Source organism: Styela clava, chromosome 8, assembly GCF_964204865.1.
Source record: "Styela clava chromosome 8, kaStyClav1.hap1.2, whole genome shotgun sequence".
NCBI classification, from domain to species: Eukaryota; Metazoa; Chordata; class Ascidiacea; order Stolidobranchia; family Styelidae; genus Styela; species Styela clava.
Window position 1 is genome coordinate 5,492,123 of NC_135257.1, and position 23,553 is coordinate 5,515,675.

Consider the following 23,553-nt stretch of genomic DNA (forward strand, 5'->3'; position numbering starts at 1 on the left):
TACGTCGTTGAGTGAACATGTGTCAAGAAATCATATATTCAAACCAGCAAACTTAATAGAGCTAATGCTGCCAAATAATATGTGGTCATAATCTAATAAATACTACTGTACTAGCCTATAATATGATCAGTCAATCAAATTTATTCTGGTCCCTCTGGTATAAAACAAAACTAAATGGACAAATAAAATACAGAGGACCTGAAAGACGAGCATAACTCAAGAAATAGTTGAAACTTACAAGTACGCGCCCGTCTACCAAAACAGTTGAAGCTCACAATTAATAAATACACAAGATACAAAATCGAGCAATAACTTGGAAGTTGAAATTCGATTCAAGTTGGCCAGAGTTTCCAAATTCCAAGAATGTCCCGATATTGGTTCAATAAAACAAACACTCCATGCGTCTCACAAACGAGGGGCGTCTACCATAAATGCAGATCTGTCATATCGTGCCATGCTTGTCTCATATATAATCTAAATTATTCGCAGCTGTCAAGTGCCCAAAATTGCCATTTTTTCTAAAAACTCTTGAATGCCACAGTAAATTATTTTTCCCAAGGAATTCAATGATGACGTTTTTAAATTGTGTTTATTGACAACTTCATTTTTTTTAATTTTTACCAACATTGAGGGGCACAATGTCAGAACCTCAAAACAGGGGTGTTTGTTCATCTGCAACGGAGGGAATTTCTGAAATGAGACAATGTCTCTGTAAAGTGTGCCGTACTATAAGATGTGAAAACACTGATCAAAAAAAGAACAGGGCAACTTTTTTTTATAAATTTTGTGACCGTGATTATCATTATGTGCATTTTTAATGGAGAAACATAGGGTCTCCTGAAGTACACGCCCGCATATACTTCTAGTTGACCTGGCTCAACAATTTTCTTATATGTCATCCCTAACCCCAACCTGTGTACGGCATTCGAAAATCACATCACTGCGAAGTCACAGAGCCGTACTAAGCTCCTCCAAAGTATACGGATGGTCGCACAAACAATCATCTGAAATAGAGCAAGCTATTTCTCTTACATTCTCGTTTTAACGATACCGATAAGAGAGATCGCTGGCGTTACTGAGGTCATTATAGTTTATTTCGGACGATCGTAGCTATACTTTAGCAAACTTTATGACGCAATTGTGACGTCGCAGTGATGTAATTTTTGGGTGACGTACTCAGGTGAGTCATATTATATGCACTAGAACAGTGGTTCCCAACCGGTGGGAAGGATGTTGTAGGTGGAAAGTAGAATGCACCTCTAAAAATGTACGCACCCCAACACAATTATTAAATATTACACAATGTAAATCTCAATATATACCATGAAGCGGAAAAAGATTCCCATTCAATTAATCGAAACTTCAGTAAAAGATCATGTTGTTGGCCATAATATTCTAATCGTGCTATGTAACTCATTTTGATCTTTGGTCGGCCGATAACAACCTCAGAGACATGTTCATCATATAAACAAACAACAGCAGCAAAATTTATATTTACGGTGTAATGTAATGTAAATTCTGATGCGTTTTTTGTAGCGTTGAATTGTTTTATTCGATATATAACACAGATTTTCTTTACACGAATCGTCACTGTCTTGGAATGATACACAATACAGTGCAATGAATGTTCACACAGGGTTTCAATTACAACAATAATTACAAGCCTTTATTATAGAAAGTCTTGCCAATTATTATTGACACTTGACAGAAAAATTATTCTTTTTAAGTGAGTCCATATGTAATAGGAAATAAAAACTCGGCCTAAATCGGAAATTGAGATAAACGTCTGGGAATCCCTGCACTAGAAGTACCAATAGCATGCAAGTATTTATATAGCATGCAAAACCTTATCTAAGGTTTCGTTTGCTCCCCTGATTTCATAATCAGTTTTTATTTATTTGTTTTTTATCTGTCAAATGTATTGTTATGCTGATTATGGAGTCGAAATAAACTTATACTTATAAGTGACAAGTGAGCAGCTTCTAGCACAAAACAATAGTCTGATAGTGCAAAAATAATATAAGTAGGCCTATAATATAAGTTTATTTCGACTCCATAATCAGCAATAGACGATAGAAAAATAGATAAAAACAAAAGTAAAAGTAACTGATTATAGAATCGGGAAAGCGAACAAAACCTAGAGTAAGGTTTGAAACATAAAGATTTTAGATGGAAAGGTATTGATAAAAGAAGTAGTACGTGTTCGCTCACCCAAAAGTAAAAAAAAACTAATTAAGGCACGCACGCACACACACACACAATCATCGAGACATGATACTGTCGGAAGCGAAAAAAAGCGAGACTTAAAAGTAAAAAGGAAGGAAAATATACAAACAAATAAAAAAAAAATGAATAAATTCTTTTGCCACACCAAATTAATAATTTTATGATTTCCAAAATTGTGTCACGTTTCACACAGAAATATTCCTTACCGTATGCAGGGTTTCTCTAAATACCGGAACGGTACGGTAATATATAACATCTTCTGAAAGTCATTTGATATACCTGAACCTCCAGGCCATTTTCCAATTAAAACAGCGTATGGGTGGAACAGTGGCAAAAATAGGTGTCTTTGATGGCTGACGGACAACTCGACTACACGGACAACTCACCAGAGACAACTCGACTACCTAGAGGCCTTGTGAGTTGTCCGTCTTTTGGCATTTTCTATGGTGGTGTTTTAGGTCTATAGAAATGCGTTTTTGATATTTTTAGTAAGCCAACTCACCACCTGAGTAGTCTACCAGCCGACGGCTAGGTCCCATCTGCTGGGATACAACAATCGGGTTGGAGTTATGATGGGTGTCATGGGCCTGGTAGCAGTCCGGGTACTTCCACTCAAACGTTACGTCCTGTTTTTTTAATAGGCTGTACTGTTCCCTTGTCATTGCCACATCTGAATTATTAAAACACTTGCGATGAAACCAATTTCGACAGACGTCACAGATGAGTCCCTCCTGTTTCATGGTAACGTTGTCGTCACATTTTTGGAGTAGTCATCTTGAATTCTTGCGTAGTTTTTGTGGAGTTAATATACTAGGCCGCGAGCCGAGGCCCTGAAAAACGCCTAGAAAGTGAGTTTCGTAGCGCACATCAGGTAACTACCTGAAAATGATTTTAAAATGTTCCTTAAAAATTCAGTAACAAATATTGCCTTGTTCCCACTTCCAAAAGTTGCACGTTTTACGGAAAAGACGCTTTTACTACAAGAAATATGTGCTACGACCTGTCCTATATTCTCTACATTTTCGGCAATGAACAATGACTTCTGCATGACGTAACAATTGAATCGAATCAGCTGTTAGCGAGCGGATGAATATTAGTCATTACTGCTCGACCTTGCGTTGAGTTGGGCAGCCTTTCCATAGCCCTGTTTAGTTATTATTAGTTAAGTTATGCTAAGACGTTGTTGAAAAATGTATAAGTAAGTTATTAAACACTTGTAGATCCTTACCACGGATATGGGCCGTGAGACGAAGCCTTGAAAACGCCCAGAAAATGAGTTTCGTAGCGCACATCTGATAACTATATAAATTCTTCAGTTTTGTGTGAAAATGAACATACTGAACGCATTACAGCTTGTTCCACAATCCCGATGCGAAATTGAATATAAGAGGTTCCCGGAAATTCAATAACCATAAGTTCACAACACATACATAAGAACTATGCAATTCGAGAGCCCTACAGCACACTAACACAAAAGTATTCCTGTAATGTTCTGCCTGACCAAAATCGGACTTCCTCAGTCAATCATAATTTATTAGGTAGATTACGAAAAATATGGCATACATGTAACCAACAACAAAAAATATTTTAATTGTGTGGCAGGAGTGGCGAGTGACCTCGGAAGCAGCGACACCAACAACGCTGATTCACATTAGCGAATAAATTTTATGTAATAACTACGAGCAATTTACAACAAGAACAGCATAAAAAGCTACATCCATTTTATAGAAGCTATCAAACGTATTTATTTTTAAGAAATGAAGTCACAAATTAACATTGTGAGCATGAAAACACAAATAAATCAGTTATTTCTCACCTAGAAATTTACCGGAAAAGTCAAGAAAATTAAATGAATGAACAATATGTACATAACATAGTGAACAGAAATATTACAATTAGTCCTTTTTCAGTTTGTGTGGTTATGTATTTGAACAAAGGCAATATTATTTCTAGAAACAGGACTACGACACTAACAAATGTTCGAAAAAAAATTAAAATAAATGATACTTATTAAATCAACTGCAATATCTAATTCACTTTCTTCTCAATTGTTTTCGAAATCCACTATCTCGAAAATCGACTTTTCCTCTATAAGTGTACTGTGATTTTGCAGTCAATACAAAAACAAAAATCTGTGCAATTTAAGTTGATTTTGGCCCACTTGCATAAATTATTTTAACTATTTTTCTTACACTTGCAGTTTGCCAACTCAAGAACTGATTTGAGGGCCACATGCTTCTTCAGTGAATCATTGTTGGGTATAATCCTTATGTTTGCCAGTGTTAAATAGACGTGCCCTGATATCTTTTACATTCTTCATATCCTCTTCATATAGTGAACAAACAAATTCCACAGCTTTATTTATTAATGCCTCGTTAACCTCAAAAGATCTTCATAGTTGAGAAAAAATAATTGAAAACCTCAATGAAGTCTCCAACATGAGTTTGATGGGCAGTTCCAATTGCAGAAAAGTGCTAAAGTATTTCAATATGAATAGCCCATCTAAGCTGTTTGCAACTATTATGATTCTCATATACCTTTACGCTTCAAGACTTCTTATTTAATCCATTTTATAGCACTGATAGCAGCAGGGATTAGAGCCTGCGTTAGGTCGGATTGGTGGAACATTGCCGTCTTCTTTTGTAGTACAGTATCTAAAATGAAGAAGAAAATCATATTTGGAACAGCATGAGTGTAAAAATACCACTAAATACTAACTAATACCTTGAATACATAATGCATTTTATCTGATGTACTCAATGAGCGTATATATGCTCATTGCATGTACTACAGTCCAGCAGTGTTTGCATACCAGTATAGACTATATCTACACTAAATTTTGATATATCACAGTCTGAAGTGCCCTATGACAGTATGAGTATGGACTATAGGCCTAGACTATATTTTAAAACATCAACTGTCTGTCTACAACTTGATTTCTCACCTCTCAATCGTTTCCAATGCTACTTTCCTTTCCACTCCGGCATAACTTACCGTATCATTGCTTCCCAGGTTCTTGTCGACTCTATGAATTTAGATTTAGACCAACCGACATTAGTACTGTAGTAAAATTGATTATTTTCTCCTCTTTCACACAACCGTGCATTACACTGTTACAGAAACAGCCATTAATTTCTATTTCCAAATATGCTGTGGCCTATATAGTAGTATAAGTCTGCTGAATAGTCAAGAAGAGTCATTAAATTAATCATAAACATTTCATGCAAGCCAGAAAATATCGTTGTTTGTGACATATTATTCTAGGTCTAGCCTTTCTTGGAGTTACCGCACCGTACCTATTTAACAAAGTCTTATGAGCTAGTGCTCAACTAAAATTGCTATTTATGGTAAGGATATACAAGTGTTTAATATCTTACTTATACTTTTCAATACCTCCTTAGAATAACTGAACTACCGGTAATAATAACTGAAAAAAAAAAACTATGGAAAGGCTATTCAACGCAAAAGCGAGCAGTCGTAGTACACCTGATATTCATCCGACCACTGGGGATTCACCTACAGCTGACTTATTTGATTGTCACGTCATGCAGAAGTCTGCGTTCATTGGCCCATGATACCGGAAAAGCAGAGAAAATAGGACAGATGGTAACACATATTTATTGTAGTAAAAGCGTCTTTTTCGTAAAACGTGCAACTTTTGTACGTGGGAACAAGGCAATAATTGTTACTAAATTTCTAAGGAACATTTTAAAATCATTTTCAGGTAGTTACCTTATGTGCGCTACGAAACTGAAAGATAAATGGCCTCGGCTCGCGGCCTATACCGTTAGTCGTCCTCGTTTCAGTATAAAACTGTGATGAAAACGACCTCGGCAGCCCGGCGATAATGAGGCTTTAAACTCGGCGATAACCGAGCAGTAATCTCGGCGCGCGGCTTCATTATCACCGATCTGGTACCTTATCTAATCTCCGTGCATGAATATCACTTCACTCAGGCCATCATGAAGAATGTGCGTCACAATAATTTGGCTCGCCTATACGACAAGTGAATATTTAACCGTATTTATATATGTCTTTGTACATCTTTCAAAATAGCTTATAGTCTAACTTAAATAGTAAACATCACTGACGATTTACAATCTACATCAGCGATATGTCGAACTCCAAAACTGACATGGCTGCTTTCAACTACATCGAAAAGCCGAAGCCGAAACCTCGTCTAAGCAGAAGCCTACCAGACCCTGGCCTCTCCCCAATAGGTCCTGTTTCATATCAACAAGAGGGACCTAATTTTCAAAAAAACCTACAGGAAGCAATCCAGAGACAAATAGAAAGCCAACTACCATCTCTAATCACCAAGTACCTTGCTGAGAACTTCAATACAGCAAATCTTACTTCGGAATACATACCCCTAAGCCCAGGCCTTAAAGAATGTATGGAAGACCAAATCCAATCTTTAAAGGAAATAAAAGAGGACATTGCCTTAATCAAGGAAACCCAGAATTTTCAGTCGGATATGTTCGATAAATTATCCGCAAAGCAGAAATTTATGGAAGGAAAAATTATAAACTGTGACAAAAGAATAAGAGAATTAGAAGATTTGGTTTATGATCTTGAGGAAGATCTGTATTATGCCACAGAAAAAATGGAGGAACAGGAAAGGCGCTCTCGACTCGACAATCTAGAGTTTCATGGTCTTGCCCCAACTGTGAATGAGGACACAGATAAACTAATAATGGAAATAGGAAAACTGATTCATGTAGATATCAAACCATCTGATATCTCAGTTACACATCGCAGTCCCACTCACAACTCTAATATCCACAAGCCAATAATCGCCAAGTTCACTAACAGAAAAATCCGAAGCAAAATTCTTAAAAATCGCAACCTCATAAGAACTGCTTCCAACAAATCACCTTTAACCAATTTATCAAAAGCTTTTATTGTGGAAAACTTAACAGAAAAAAATGAAAACCTGTTCTATCAAGCTAAGATCCTGAAAAAACGATGTGGGTACGCCTTTCTTTGGACTTCCAATGGGCGAGTGTTGGTGAAAAAAAACAAGGATACCAATACCCTGTCGATATCAGATGAAGAAGATCTGCAAAAAATCAGATAAGTTGATTAATTGTAATTCCCACTGTAATTTTCTATCTATTGTTATTTTAAATCTAACTCTATTGTTGCTATTAGGCCCCACTTTCAATGTAAGCCCTTTATTAACAAGTTTCTGTGTATGCTTTTTATTCACTTATTCAATACGATTCAATGTCTACTGTCCATGATGTACCTATATATTGTTCCGAAATGAACTGGGAATCTAACAATTTACATCATCATGTTAGTACAACTCACTGTCGATACCTCGAGTTAAACGAGATCAGTGAGGTCTCATCTAGATCTCTACCATCTGACCTTATTTTGGTACACTTCAACATCAGATCTCTACCAAAATACATTGACCGCTTAGTCGAATTGACATCAAATTTTCACTATCTCCCACATATTATTGCGCTAAGCGAGACAAGAATTAAAGCTGGGGGAATGGCCGAAAATGTCGACATCCCAGGATATAACTTTTTATATGTTCCTACTCCTACCCAAGCTGGTGGTGTAGGTTTTTATCTTAAAAGCAACTTAGATTACCAGGTGATCCAAGAATTTGATTTAGGATTTCCAAATTGTGAGGACTTGTGGGTAGAGATCAAACTTAACTCGAACAACCAGAGATTTGTAGTTGGTGTCATTTACAAACACCCCAAATGTAATATACCCTCATTTTCTGGAGCAATGGCTCTTGTTTTCGAGAAGCTGGCAATGGCGAAAAAGAGGTTTGTAATATTAGGTGACTTCAACATCAACCTACTTGACACCCATGACAATCCCACTGCTAAATATTTGGACATGCTTATGTCCTATTTCGTATTGCCTGTGATTACAAAACCAACTAGAGTCACATCATCCACCCACACCCTCATAGATCATATCTATACAAATAACATAGGTAATGTCTCTTCATCATTTATTTTGCTTAGTGATATTACTGACCATTTTCCTGTAATTTGTACAATCTCTGGTTTAAATGTTTCTTCCAAGACAAAAACTCGGATGAAGCGCGATTTGACAAAATTTTGTAGCGACTCTTTCAGATCTGAGGGCGAGTCGATGTGTAACAACTACATTGATACCGCTCTCTGTAAAGCAAATTTTAATTTATCTTTCGATTCTTTCCTTGGCCAATTGAAATGGTTAATCAACAAACATGCCCCACTTCGACTTGCATCACGTCGAGAAAATAAATTGTACTTGAAGCCTTGGATAACTAGGGGGATTCGCAAGTCCATCAAACACAAAAATCAAATGTTCAAAAAAAAATTTCTAAAAGGAAATTTACTTGAGCGTCTTTACTTTAAAAAATATAAAAATATCTTAAATCATTTGCAGAGAAAATCAAAACAATTGTATTACCATAAAATCCTCAAAAACAACCGAGGTGATGTAAAACACACTTGGAAGACTATAAATGAAATTATCAAAATCAAGTCCAGAGATGATACCCCCATCTCAGAATTGAAACTCGATAATGGTACTACAGTCAGAGACCCTGTCATGGTGGCTAGCGAATTCAATAAATTTTTCTCAACAGTGGGGAAGAAGCTTGCAGATAAACTACCTCATAGCTCAAAATCATTCGCGTACTTCTTGGGTGCTCCTCTGCAAAGCTCTTTCTTTCTTGAAGTAACTACTCCTGCAGAGGTCCTCCAAATGATATTGAATCTAAAAAAAGGAAAAGCAATTGGGCCTGATGGTATTCCATCACACTTCCTAAAAATAGTTGCTGATATCCTATCACCAGTGCTCAGTCATTTTTTCAATTTTTCATTCAAATTGGGTATTTTCCCTTCCTCTTTAAAAGTTGCTAGAGTGAAACCAATTTTCAAAAGTGGTAAGCATAATGACCCTTCAAATTACCGACCAATCTCCATCCTCTCCTCTATTGCCATTATCTTAGAAAAACTTTTACATAGCAGATTGATCAATTTTTGTACAAAATTCAACCTGATCAATAAACGTCAATTTGGATTTCAAACCAATAATTCCACCAGTCATGCTATTTTAGATCTAACATCATTTATTTATGATAAAATTGACAAAGGCGAATTTGTCTGCTGTATTTTTCTCGATTTAAAAAAAGCCTTTGACACTGTCAACCATAGTATTCTTTCCCAAAAACTGAGACACTATGGCTTTCGAGGTGCTACAGGCAAACTATTAAGCAATTACCTTTCGGGTCGATTCCAATATGTGGAGGTGGATTCTCAGCAGTCTCCGATGTTGCCCATTCATCACGGAATTCCTCAAGGTAGTGTGTTAGGTCCTCTTGGTTTCTTAATTTACATAAATGATCTGTCTAACTGCTCCAATTTCTTGAGCAAATTGTTTGCTGATGATGCTTGCCTGCTCTACAGTGCAAAAGATCCGAGTATTCTCCAAGACAAGGTGAACACTGAAATGAATAAAGTATATGATTGGATGACTTCCAATCCAAAGTCATGTTATTCGGCCAAAAATCTCTAGCCAGACATGCGAACATCTCAATCAAAATTACAGGTATCCCTCTTGAAATTGTTCACTCTTATAAATACCTTGGCCTCACTATTGACAATCAATTAAAATGGAACTTTCATACCAATGAATTGCATAAGAAATTGTCAAGATCAGTCGGGATCCTAGGGAAGTTAAGGCATTATGTAAACGACTCGACTCTGCGAACAGTATATTTGGCTCTTTTTCAATGTCATATCCAATATGCCTTAGCTGCATGGGGTTCCGCTACCAAAACAAACTTGAATAAATTAGAGATTTTACAAAATAGGGCTGTTAGAATTCTCTGTAGGGCATCTATTCGTTCTAACCTGAATATCCTATACCACAAGACCAGGGTTCTAAAATTGTCCGACATCTATAAACTAGAGATTTCTAAACTTATGCACCAATTTAACAACAACCAATTGCCCCCAGCTTTTGCTGACTATTTCGTCATGCTTAGTAACGTGCATGAGCATAATACACGCTCATCGACTAAATCCAATTTATTTGTCCCTCGATTTTCATCAAGCAAATGCCAAAACTCCTTGAAATACAGGGGAGTTGTAATTTGGAATAGCATAGGTCAAAGCCTTCGTCATTCATCTTATGACACCTTTAAATTTAAATACAAAAAATTCATGCTTTCCCTTTACCATTCTGCTGCCTTTTCATCCGATTAAAGTGGATCCAGAACTTTCTTCGCCATTGCCAGCTCCACTGTCGACTTGATCCAGTGATCCAGAGTACCTGAAATATATAATTTTGGAATTTATCGTGTAATCAAACAAATATTTTTACCTATGTATGTTACATGGACCCAGCCTTACAAAAAGTATTTACTGTATTTTTAATTTCACCCAATATATCAAAGGGCGAGCTTTTGCTAAAATATTGACCTAAATCAAAAATTTTAAGTATCATTCTCTTATTAAATGACAATTGTCCTGCTATATGCATTTACAATCAGTCATGCTTCCAATGCAAAGCTCATATTGTCTTTTCTGACCACGACCTCTTTATTACCTATTTACTACTATGAATTGTTTCTTTTTACATATTTGATTCATCTCTGATTGACCCACTGTGTGAATGAGAGGATATCATGTAAGAAGAAACCATGCATAGTTCATGCACTGTGATGTCATGTAATATAGTCAGTTATATATTGGTAATATTTGAGCCTGATCTAAGTTACTAAGATCTTGGTCACTGGCACCCTTAATAACATCATTTTAATGTTAAACCATATTCGATTGTAAATTTTTTTTTTTTTTTTTTTTTTTTTCATCTTTGTACATTTGGCATCGTTATGTCATAAACTGACTGACATTAGATTTTTATCAATCTAGGGTGGTGCAGCCAGTTTGCGGACGATTTCATTCAAACCACTATAAAATAAAAACCAATATTTCTAACCCGGTAATTTTTTCACTGTATGTTCATTGGCATTTATTCTACACGCTACAACTCGAATTAACTTTCTACGACCAGGGGTTAAAGCTATACAAACCACCAAAGTACGACACTCAGAAGACGAAATTGCGACCGAACGACCAGCGTGCGACCACGGATTTCGAGCCTTAAACATCGTTTCGGCTGCGTCGAGACTACAACATATGCAGTCATGCGTGGAAAAACTGGACTTTTAATTGCATTTTTGACCGTCATATATTTTAACAACACGGTTATTTCGACAACCCACATGTTTTTGAATATACGTGCCGCGATTTAGCCTTCAATAGTGGCATCAAAACAATAAAATAGCATAACCCTTAACCGTCCTTGAAACAATAAAATTTTACTAAATGACTTTGTTGCTTTCGACGCAAACAGCAATTTTTACCTAATATTTTCAACAAAATTGCCATTGTGTTCACTTCTCATCAAAAGTTATATGTGATATTTTCAAGTTTCTGCCTTATATGTTAGAAACATTACCCTTTTGCGTATTTCGTACATCACTGGCAATTTTTAAAGACTATGTTTTGATTTAAACTATGACCATATTTTTGTGTACTGGTAGATAAAATGTTGCTTAGAGAATATAAGACACACAATCAATTCCAACAACAATTTTTTATTACTCACATAGTCGCAGTAAAATATTCTATATGGCAGAAATACATTTGCAGCAAAACCAACGAAGTCCCTCTACTGCTGATGCGCTTAAATGCGGATTCAGCTCTGTGCAGTGCAGATGGAACCACTTATCGCACTGATCGCACGCAATCCAGCGTGGTTCATCAGGCCCACCATTGAACTGCACCTTACATACATTGCAATCTTCCTTCTTTTTTTCTTTTTGTTTTATAGACAAATTTCGTCTCCTTTTCAGAGGTTTGACCTTTTCTAAACTCATATTTTTCTGTTTTTCTAATCTTTGAATTTTGCTTATCTCTTTTCTGTCTGCCCTTTTCCTTTTTTGTTCCTCAGCTAGCCTTTTTTTCTCGATTGAATCTTTCAACTCCGTTACAGCTCGATCAGATGACAAATTATATAGTGGCATATTTTTGTAATTTTTCACGGGCCTTTTCTTTTCTGGTATTTTAAACAACTCTTTTCTAGCCAAATTTGTCGAATCCGTATTAACACAAAAACTTCTTATTTCTCTTTTTCTATTTTCTAGTTCTTTCAAAGTCTCCAACTTCAGGTGTCTCCATGCGATATATACCCCACTGCCTTCTATGTCTCCACACTCTAACTTCTTTTCAAACAGTGTCTTTTCATCTCTATTCATACCCCTTTCCAACGCCTCTAAAGCTCTCCTGCACTTAGAATCAATTGGTGACAGACTCTCGTACATTTTGGAAGCCGGGGATGCTAAAGCACTTGTAATTTGATCATTTAGATTTAGCTCAACAACATCTGATGTATTACAACCAGGATCGGGTGATCGAGATGTAGATGGCTGGTCATCCAATATATCAGACATATTCAAAGTGATAAGTGCGTCTTCAGGCTGTTCGTCGTCAAATAAAAGTAAATCCAAGTACGACACATCATGATCTAGTTCATTCGACGCCAACATGCTTTTAGTCGGGAATTCTATATTTCCACCTTCAATAAACTTTGGGTCAGCAAGCGACATTGGGGCCATGTCGAGATTATCGAAGACAGGTTCTACGTCAGTAATCGCAGAGCCATTCGCTTCCCATATCTGTTGTTGAGAATTAGCGTGGGCCGGGGGCTTTGGGGATTTTGACATTGATGGTTCATCGTCAACAAATATGGTGGACGGTAATGCTTTTTCCAAATCCACAGCTCCAATATTTGGAGGCCAGACGCCACATGATTTGAATGAATTTACTATCACATCCAAGCATGAGGTTCGTAAGTACGCCTGGGTAAAAACTCGACCAAACGTGTACTTATCAACCACACACTGCTCTTTTCCAAAAAAAGAATCACAACAGCGACTCCAATTTCCTTTGAAAGGGCCATAAAATCCTTTGTCCAGTGGCTGCAGAATATGTGTAGTGTGGGCAGGCAAACAGTAGAGAATGATATTATTTTCTCGGGCTAACGTGCTTGTGCGAAAATCTTTGTGGGACGTGTGACCATCAAGAAGAAGTACGACGGCCCCCCTTGTTGACTTGTTAGGTAAATTAGGTATGAATAGTTGTTCCATCCAGTCATAGAATGAATCTTTAGTCATCCAGCCCTTATCAGTCACATGACATCTGCTGCCATCGGGAAAATCCAGTGCATGAGACGGATTCATACGCTTGCCGGGGAAAAGTATGTAGGGCGGAAGGATGTTACCGCTGGCGCTGATGCAAATCAGCACCGTGATTTGAGTTTTATTGCTGCTGGTGATGTTATAGCAGGTTTTCATCCCTCTGCCAGCCACGACTTTTTTACCGGCTTTCGTTTGAAAAGAAAATCCGGTTTCGTCGCAGTTGTATATACTACTTCCGTTCGTGATGTTGTTTTCCTCTAACATTGCCGTGTACTTTTCCATCCAACTGCTCACCTTTTTTTCCGAACAAGCCATGGCTCGCGCCACCTCCAATTTTTCCGTTGTCATGGTTTTCAGGTCCGGGTTCCGCGACAAGAATCCGCACCACCAGGAGTCACTTGGGAGATTATTCCTAAAATACCGCACACGCTTTCCCGACAGATCTAGCATGTTTTTTACCGTTTGAAGCACCTGAAAAAGGTAATTATTTGAAAAAATGCTATCACTCAGATTTGGTGTAGATTAGGATATGTCTCACGTCTCTCTTGCCCATCCCGAGTCCACGCTTGGCCATGTCCTTCAAAAATGTTTTCAGCGACTCTTCCTCTTCGGATGATAAAGCAGTGGGGGGCCCACGTTTAGGCATTACATCCAATGACCTTTTTCCTTGAAAATGTAAGATATGACGCCGTTACTATGATAAATTGGAATGATTTGTAATAAAAAAAATATACATACCTGTTATACGATCGGTCAAAGTAGATTTGGGGATTCCGTAACGCTCTGCTGCTTCGCGATGAGACATTTTTTTTTCAGTAATGGCTTTTAAAGCTTCTTTCAAATTTTCCTTCGTGTACTTCATTTTACGTTTTGTAATGTGTCCAGGCATTTTTTTAATTTAATATATCTGTACGGAAGAAAAACTAACGAAGTTCATAAAATTTCATTTTTTTTTTCATTTCGGCCAACAGGATGGATGTTTCCGTGACCCTTGACCCCATAAAAATTCTCTTTAATTTTTGGAAGCACTACTAAAAACTGACAAATAAAAATCTCTCTCTTTGAATAGCACGCATAACTACGAAAGCGAGGCAATGTTTACAACCATGCATGTATATCTGCCTGGCCCGCTGCACTAATTCAGTCATACTCACCTCGTGTCAATTTATCAATAAATGTTGCTTAGGCCAGGAATATTCTGACAATTAAACTTCTACGCGTTGATTCTAATAAGTTAAAGGACGAACTGTTAACTCAACCTTTTAGAACATAACCCGTCAAATTACAAACGAAGCACCGCATGGCAGCAGTCAAACACACAAAAACATGGTGGTCGCAAATTGGCTGCCGAATATATTATCGACTTATTGGGAATGCGCACCCCCCCATTCCCCCCCCCCCCCCCCCTTTTGATGTAGCAACGTGAAATTTTGAAGATGGTTAAATAAACCACAACTCCACTCACCTGCCAATTTTCATGTTTTTATCTATCATATTTCTATAGATTTTCAAGCTATTCCAAAGGGACGATGGGTAGTTGGCAACATGAAAAAATAGTCCGTTTTTTTTCTTCGGTCGGTTTTTCGGTCGTAACTTTTTTGTTTGTGGCCGCATTTTAGTGTAATTTCGCAGAGCTACGAGGGATAAGTGGGCGATAGCGTGTGAGAAATATCGTCGCGGTCCGTTAATTTTTTCGGCATTAATTAAATCGATGAAGTTGATGACCGCAAATAGGTCGTGTCCGCAAAGTGGGTAAGCCACCCTACCTACCTTTGCTTTTTCCATGTTCTGTATGAAGTGGTTAGTTCCACATGAAATTTAATCCTACCTTGATCTTGTAGAATACCATTTATTCATTGATCATGTGCCTTCCAGTTACACACTGAAGTTCAATTTTCTTACCATAAAAGGTTAAATTATTTATGACTACCGGTACTACAGTTGCATGCATACCATACTACTGGTAGGCTTCCTGTTCGTGAAACTTCATTTTTACCATTGATACCTAAACAACTGTAGACCTGCACCATACAATGTTCTACATACGACCACAGTCACTTCACAATGGTACCATTGTTACTTTGCAGCTATCGTCATGGCTACTTAGATAATTGGTGCACGGAGTCGTTTCTTGTTTTGTTGTTGTTGAAACGCGAGATTACTGGGCATACCTGGTTGGAATGCCTTGACGTATTTATATTTATTTTCAAATTAACGTATATATGATACTGTATATACACAGTTCGACTTTTTTTGTTTTGTTATTATTTCCTTGTTAGACTTGCTTATGGGTGCCGCTGCTCGATAACCAAATTTGGTTTCTCGCGGCTCCCCTCACCCTGAAATGCCTTTTTATTTATTTATTGCAATTTGTATATCAAGTGTGCATTTAGTATGGTGAGAAAATAAACTACTGATTACTGATTCTTTTGTATTAACATGTTTTTGTTTTAGGGACGCTGGAACAAGAGACCTGATCAAGCATGCCATGGCGCAGTGCTATATACCAGCTATGTTTATTACGTCCATATTCAAATCACTGAACGAAAAGATGCAAACTCAAGATCTTCGCCGAATATTTTCAAAACACATGGCTATACAACAGTGTCTGGACTCCCAATGATTGGTCAGTATTCGACGTAGAAATAAGAACCAACAATCATCTGGAAGGTTGGCACCGCCATTTTAACAGTATAACTCGGAAAAATATGCCTTTTTACAGTTTAATCTCAACAATGTACGAGGTAAGTATAGGGATAGAGGCGGACGTTGTGGGGCGTGTCAACGGCAGGTATGCGGAAGCCAACGAGAGGGTGCAACGTGTCTGGGAACAGAACAAGGAAAGAGAGTTATCAGTCTAACTTCGCTAACGTTACTCCAATTTCGTCTGTAGACTGTATTTGTATTCGTACAACATGATCAAAATAAGCCACTTATACAAATAAAAATGCTTTCTAGAGCATATTTATGTGTTTTTCTCAACACTTGAGCACTAAAAATATCAAAAACGCATTTCTATAGACCTAAAACACCACCGTAGAAAATGTCAAAAGACGGACAACTCACCAGGCCTCCAGGTAGTCGAGTTGTCCGTGTAGTCGAGTTGTCCGCCTCCCTCTTTGATTACCGGAACGGACCCTAAATAATCGAAACGGAGCAGAATTTCCACGTAAACCTACCGGAACGGACATGTAGCTAACTTTAAATAGGTATTACTATTTTATACACTTCTATGTCATTTTCAGCTAAATCACAAGCGAGCAGATGTAAACAAACATTCTCCGCTGAAAAGTCGCTCAGACAACTTTGGACGCGTTCCGCACAGGTTGCTGGCGGTTTAGGCAGATCTTTGTGCTTTTTTCGCTTTTTGTTTTCTTCACAGGGCTGCGAGAATTAGAAAGCGGTAATACTGTACCGGTATGTTACTTGTTGCAAATCACGTTCACGAAATCTTTATATCTATACTAAAAGGCTCTACCCGTTGCAGGCACCTTACAGGTACGGTACCGTACAGGTCAACCAACTGCTATTTCGAACCAAAAAATAGTAGACAGAAGAATTCACCTTCGATACGATGTTGCATTTTTATTAAACAGAATCTACTAGTGAATTATTTTTGGAGACTAACTATGTGTAAACGCTGCGCATATGGTATTTGTCGGTCTGACAACCTGTACCGGTACGGTATCCCTGCCGTTCAAATGGAGTAAGATTTGTGCTATTTCCGAAGCCACATATTGACCACTAAAAAGCAATGAGGTGGATGAAGGAATGCAACAGGCCTCACAGTCAATTCAATCTAGGAAAAATCACCAGGAATACATACGTGTGTACCAAGGTAGGCCAACATTAATGTTGTTTTCGATACCTATGATATATTCAATATGTTAATTCTTATATGAAATAAATTTTCATACAAGCAATGCGTTCCATCATGCATTTTCATGGAGGCAATGAACCAACTGATGAATACCCTGACCCTATAACGATTCTTATCGCCCAACAAAAAGGCACCATCAAATTGTGAGGTAAGGATCACTTATACCATAATTTAACTTTGGATCATAATTTAACAGGATCTATCACCAGATACTTCATTTGATACAGCGATGTGCGAATCTGACGAAAGTGAGAAAGGATTGTCAGGGGTCCAACCAGATCTGCCCCCAGACTCTTTAGTTGAAATTACCTCAATTACCACTGAAGAAAATGACAGCGCTTTGTCAGACAGCAGAAAATTGTAAGCAAGCATCATCATCATTTTATTTTGGTTCTCTGGCATAAAACAACACAAAAAGTCAACATGCAAACAAAATGCAGAAAAAACTGGTAGTCGAGCATAACCTAAAATAGATTTTAAAAAGTACACGGCTACCTACCAGAAAAAGAAATAATAATAATAAAAGGGCACGGAAGAATTAACAAGATTCAGAATCGGGCAACACTTTTAACATAATTCAAAATGAGAAAACACATACTTCTTCCGTCATTGGTGTCATATTTGCTAACTGTAAAAATGATGAATGAAGAAGGAAAATTAATATTGAAGACTTGTGACTTCATGCAGAATCTTCTACAATCCATTGGTAATAAAATGATGTTACTTTATGGGAGGATGCTTTGCATGTATGCCATGTCCAGTGTGACCCTGGTGATTGCAATATAATTTTTTGTGCGGACTGCAAAGTCACACCAAGCTGCTCCTGATACCAGAAGTTAGGATAGGATAGGATTTACATATTTATCCCGGGGGAGAGGAAAGCCGATAAGACGGCTTATCCATATGGCTTACCACGGCCTCTCGTCCGGTTACCATTCCAAGTCGGGTATGGGATTAGTTTTACTGTATTGTTTGTTTTCGGAAGCATAGACTTGGTGGTGGAGGAAGCCGTAACCGACCAGCGGTTACGTGAACCACCCAACGACGGCGAGGAGTCCAGCAATCCTCTCGCACATAACCATCCCTGCATGGGATTCGAACCTGCGAACCCACGCAGAGTAGTTAGAGGTGCGGTGGCGAGCGTATTCCTAACGCTTAGCCCGTTGAGCCACACCGCCGCGCCGCAAGTTGGCCCTGCACTTGGTAGTAACTGTGGTGTGTGATAAATATCATTATTTTGTTAGGTTGATTTGCATTCATCACTGTCATATAAATTACAACTTGTTCATAATCACATGATAACTTTAGAACCGAACCAAGTGGTTGGTATTTGCCATCTGTCTATATAACAATGAGGTAGCGCTCAGTAAGCGCAGTTCTTCCATATTATCAGGAGATGAAACCAGGCAGCTCAATAAAATAACTCAGAAATAAAATCACTGTGATACATTATGTCTGTGAATGGAATTGTGAAATGAATTTAATTCTAATATTTTGACGTTCCATTGCTTTCATGGTTTTTGTTTGTTGTGCCTAAAAGCATATATCTGGTGTGTATTTTTATCCTATACAACACAATATCTGGAAAACTGTATATTTTGTAGTAATTTTCTTGGATTTACTTGCTTGTTCCTTCATCATATATTTTTTATAATCTGTTATATTCTATTTCTACACTGAATGAATAAACTATATTGTAAAACCTATCAGATACCAGACTGTTTTTGGTTGAACCTGTATGATTGGAACTCTGGCTCGATCCAACTTTGTGGGCTTAGCACCAACTACAGACGACAAAACTGTTGGATCTATTTTGTTTCCTCCATATAGGCTGTTACCAATGCTGGGGAAGGCCTGTACACGCTTGGCTCAGCAGAAAATCTTTTATTCCCATCAATTTCATCTGTTGGATAGTCTTGGTTAGTCCAACGATATGGCAACAAGCACTAGTGGTTCTGATGAATATGTAACAATTTTTAAACCATGTTCATCACTATAACATTATTCGTCCTGGAATTTTATGTGGTATGTAATCAATCATAATACCTCATTAAACCTGTTGAATCTAATCTTTCAATAGTATATTTGCACCCATCTTACTGAGCTAATAAATCTGTGTTTCTATGATACGACATAAACTTAAGTGCCTAGCATGTACAAATTGCATCAGAGACTTGGTGACTATCCAGCGACACCACTATTTGAAGATGATGTGGTGGCAGAGACTCCTGAACTTATCTATAGCACTTGGCTTTGAAATCTAGCGTTGAACCAAGATTGACGACTGAACCATCATGAATGTATCTGAAAAAAATATTCATCTGTTCATAATTACAGATTGCTGTAGTTTGTGCAATGTTTCCAAGAATGTATTCAAAAGACTTTTTAAACTGCCCCTGCATTTCATTTGCCCCTATACTAAACCCACCAATTAGGATAGGATTTACATATTTATCCCGGGGGAGAGGAAAGCCGATAAGACGGCTTATCCATATGGCGAACCACGGCCTCTCGTCCGGTTACCATTCCAAGTCGGGTATGGAATTAGTTTTACTGTATTGTTTGTTTTCGGAAGCATGGACTTGGTGGTGGAGGAAGCCGTAACCGACCAGCGGTTACGTGAACCACCCAACGACGGCGAGGAGTCCAGCAATCCTCTCGCACATAACCGTCCCTGCATGGGATTCGAACCTGCGAACCCACGCAGAGTAGTTAGAGGTGCGGTGGCGAGCGTATTCCTAACGCTTAGCCCGTTGAGCCACACCGCCGCGCCATTCAGTCCTAACTTGGACGCTACCTATTAGTCTATGAACCATGGGATGCGGTACCGGTAGTCACGCAGGTCTCCCAGTCCTCTGACATTCTTCAACCATGTAAGTTTGAATATCACCTTTCAAAGTTTTGTATCCCTCTCCAGCTGGGGCAAAGAAAAGAAAAACCAAGTCATAGAAAAGCCATCTCTGAGTGATTCCATTTTCGTATGTTAAATAGGCTTTTGGAACTAAGTTAGGTACGATAACGGCAATGTGAAGGCGGAGTAACGTTAATAATAGATCACTTGACAATATGTTATAACTTTAGAAGCACGAAAATACCGCCATCGCCAGTGAAATGCTATTCGAAGGCGTTTGAAACGAGCAACGTACCGGTACCACTCTATCGCCCTACACAAGCCTGAATATTTGCAATGTTTGTCTGAGCGAGCAAAATCAAAACAATAAAGGTCAAAGGTCGGGGAAAGGTCCATTACTTAAGTATATAAGTATAAGTTTATTTCGACTCCATAATCAGCAAAACAATAAAATGAATGGTAAAAATAAATAAATAAGAACTGATTATGAAATCAGGAGAGCGAACAAAACCTTAGATAAGGTTTAAAACGTACAGAATGTATATAAGATGGAAGGTTTTGCCAAGAAGATGTGGTACGTGTTCACTCACCTAAAATAATTGAAATATTTCACACACGCTCACACGCACCCACACACACAACCATATAGAAGTTATTAAGTAAAGGGAAAATGAAAAATTACATACTGGTAGTTAATAAAAAATAAATAAATAAAAATTACTTGCCACACCATATTAATAAATTTATGATGATTGCCACTGCCAAATTGATCAATTTTATGAATGGGAGTGAACAGTAAAGATAAACTTCATTGCCCAAACTAGAGCCTATTATTGCCAAATTATAGTCCAGATTGTAATAAGTATTTAAATCTATCAGTAACTTTATAGGTATGAGTAATTATAATTATTTAAGGTAGAAAGACAGGGTATAGGAATATGTTGGTTGCTAAGGTTATAATTTTTTTATTTATTTTTTTTATTCTTAGATATTGACTTCTGCAAGGAATTAGGAATAAAGGAATTACTATTGCTATTTTGAAGGATCATTTCTTCATTTAATTATTGTGGCGTAATAGATGTCAATTCAAGTTTATCGTGGATGAGACATCAGCCTGCGAATTTTGTTGTTGTAGACACCATTTATATTCAATAAACTAGCCATTGTATTGATCATCACGGAACGACCTGAAAAACAGAAAATAAATCTGCGAGTAAGATATTCAAGGGTTACATATTTGGAAACAGCACTACCCTACACTTTTGTTTAGAATTAATTATTATTTTGAGTAGATATTGATTATTAGTTATCTATCTTTAAAACGCTAGTTCAAAGACCAGAGTTGAAATATGGTTGGGACACAGGGTGAATTCCTCGCAAACCATGCAGAAACTCTCAAACCACACTGACCATTCGTATGTTGGCCTTCACATTACCTTGAAAGCAGAACCTCAACCTAGGATAAAATTTTGTATACACACAAAACAAATCATAGAATACCACAACAAATTAAAACGAAGGGGAGAATCCAATATATCTCCACTGGTCGCCTAATTACAATAATAGGTACAGGAGCTAAACTATACGGTCTACAACCCTCATAAGGTATCACATCACCCACATAGAAACAAAGATCATGCATGTGTAATGTCAAAATCCAACATTAAGCAAAAAGGGAACATGCGCATGCAGATGTCAGAGTGTAAACAGTCATTTGAAAAATAAAAAATAAATAAAATAATTTGCTGTGCATGCTACAGAACCCAACACACCAACATTAGATGTAGAACAGGTGGAGAGAAATTAACTGCCGACTCAACAACAATCAGCAGCTGCAGGGACAATAGCAATATTGTAGCTGTTTATTATTTTCATGAAAATAAGTATGTGCAAGTGAAGAGAGAGAGAGAGAGAGATTTATTTCTACAAACAATGAAAAAACAATATTAAATAATATCGATAATTTTTAGAGAGTTAGACTATAATGAAAACAATGAAAAACAGTATAAAACAATATCGATGATTTTTATAGAAGTAGTCCAATTTACACATTGTTTTGTGTTGGCCAGTATGCAAGACCGTTGAAGGTCATCAAGGCTCCTGACCAATTTAACACTGTTATTGATTAAGAAGTCGGAATTAATTGTCACAATATAAGTATAAAAAAGACGGAGAATGAGTCGGCAGATATTTTAGTTCCACGATTCAACACTAAAAGCACATTGTGATAGAGTTTAGAGGACATGTGTAAAATATATATAATACCAGTGCTACATTGTGATCTAGTACATTACAGATCGCCATAACCGAGTCGGGCTTAGTATGAAATATAAATGAACAGAATAGCACAGACACATTTGCACCATGTTATATAAATATTAAGGTAAGACAATTATTGGACACAATATTATGTTGTTGTTGTTTTTCGTCAACATCATAATTAAAAAAATCGCTTTACTCTTTGAATACTACCCCAAATGGCATTGAAATTTTCACTGGTTGAATATGGAATTTTTTCCAGGAGCCTATTACTTTTTTTCTTTCTCTATGACGTCATTAAAATTATGTGGCTCTACGTGTCCATATATTTGAGCATAGCTCTCTTGTTAAACAGTATAAAAATCATGAGTATACAATCGGAAGTTGAAGATATAATGCAAACTGAAAGAATAATAGATATTTCAATATTCAATCATATTAATGACGGATTTAAAAAAAAATATCAACTAATCTGAATACATTGTTAGCAAAAGCTTTTTCATTTTCTTAGTAAAAAGAGATAGAGACACATTTTTTATTTCAGATGGGACACCACCCCAAACCTGCACGCCATTATATTTTAAAGATCGCTTCCCAACATCAGTGGAAACCTGTAGTGTAAAATAGGATCTATTTTTTTTGGATCTAGTACCATACTTATGTACATCTTTAAGATGAGTAAAATAGTTCTTGAAAGCAGGGGGGAGAAGCCCATTTTCATGCCGATGCATAAATTTTGCAATTTCTAAAGTATGCATCTCTGATAGCTGTAAAATTTCATTTTGACAGAAAAGTCGGATGTCTGTTATACGACTCCTCTCTGAAAATGATATACACCTAATTATTTTATTTTGTAAGACTTGGATTGGCTGTAATGAAGACTTGGCGGCTGATCCCCAACTAAGGATTCCATATTGCAGTCGTGAATGAAATAAACTATAATAAACTACTTTCAGCGTTTTTAAATTCAAAATGTGTCTTAGTCTATAAAAAATACCGACGGTTTGTGATAACTTCTTGGCTAGTTGACTAATATGCGGTTTCCAGCTTAAATTATCATCTATCGTGACCCCCAAATATTTTATACTATTAGTTCGCTCAATTATT

At 37.2% G+C, this 23,553-nt stretch overlaps 1 protein-coding gene and 1 long non-coding RNA gene across 4 annotated transcripts; one reads left to right on the forward strand and one right to left on the reverse strand.

The window, feature by feature from the left end:
• Window positions 1-8,860: 8,860 nt before the first annotated feature.
• On the reverse strand, window positions 8,861-15,490 carry LOC120336543 (uncharacterized). 3 transcript variants are annotated; one of them, XR_013477615.1, is made up of 4 exons: window positions 15,285-15,490; window positions 10,431-10,524; window positions 9,472-9,694; window positions 8,861-8,964 (listed from the first exon to the last, which is right to left on the reverse strand). XR_013477615.1 is itself a non-coding variant. In XM_078115307.1 (4 exons), the coding sequence occupies exon 1, from the start codon at window positions 13,802-13,804 to the stop codon at window positions 11,885-11,887; it is 1,920 nt and encodes a 639-aa protein (XP_077971433.1). In that variant the 5' UTR covers window positions 13,805-13,862; the 3' UTR covers window positions 8,861-8,964; window positions 9,472-9,694; window positions 10,431-10,524; window positions 11,194-11,884. The 3 variants fall into 3 exon arrangements, 1 of the variants encoding a protein (XP_077971433.1); XR_013477614.1 differs by having other exon boundaries at window positions 15,227-15,488; XM_078115307.1 differs by lacking the exon at window positions 15,285-15,490 and adding an exon at window positions 11,194-13,862.
• Window positions 15,491-17,041: 1,551 nt separating this feature from the next.
• LOC144425740 (uncharacterized) lies at window positions 17,042-20,499 on the forward strand. Its single transcript, XR_013477616.1, has 2 exons — window positions 17,042-17,294; window positions 17,533-20,499. It is a non-coding gene; the product is annotated as an uncharacterized LOC144425740 (long non-coding RNA).
• The last annotated feature ends 3,054 nt before the right edge of the window (window positions 20,500-23,553 follow it).

Excerpts from the sequence above, each read along its gene's own strand:
- LOC120336543 (XM_078115307.1), bottom strand. The coding sequence starts at position 13,804 with ATGACAACGGAAAAATTGGAGGTGGCGCGAGCCATGGCTTGTTCGGAA.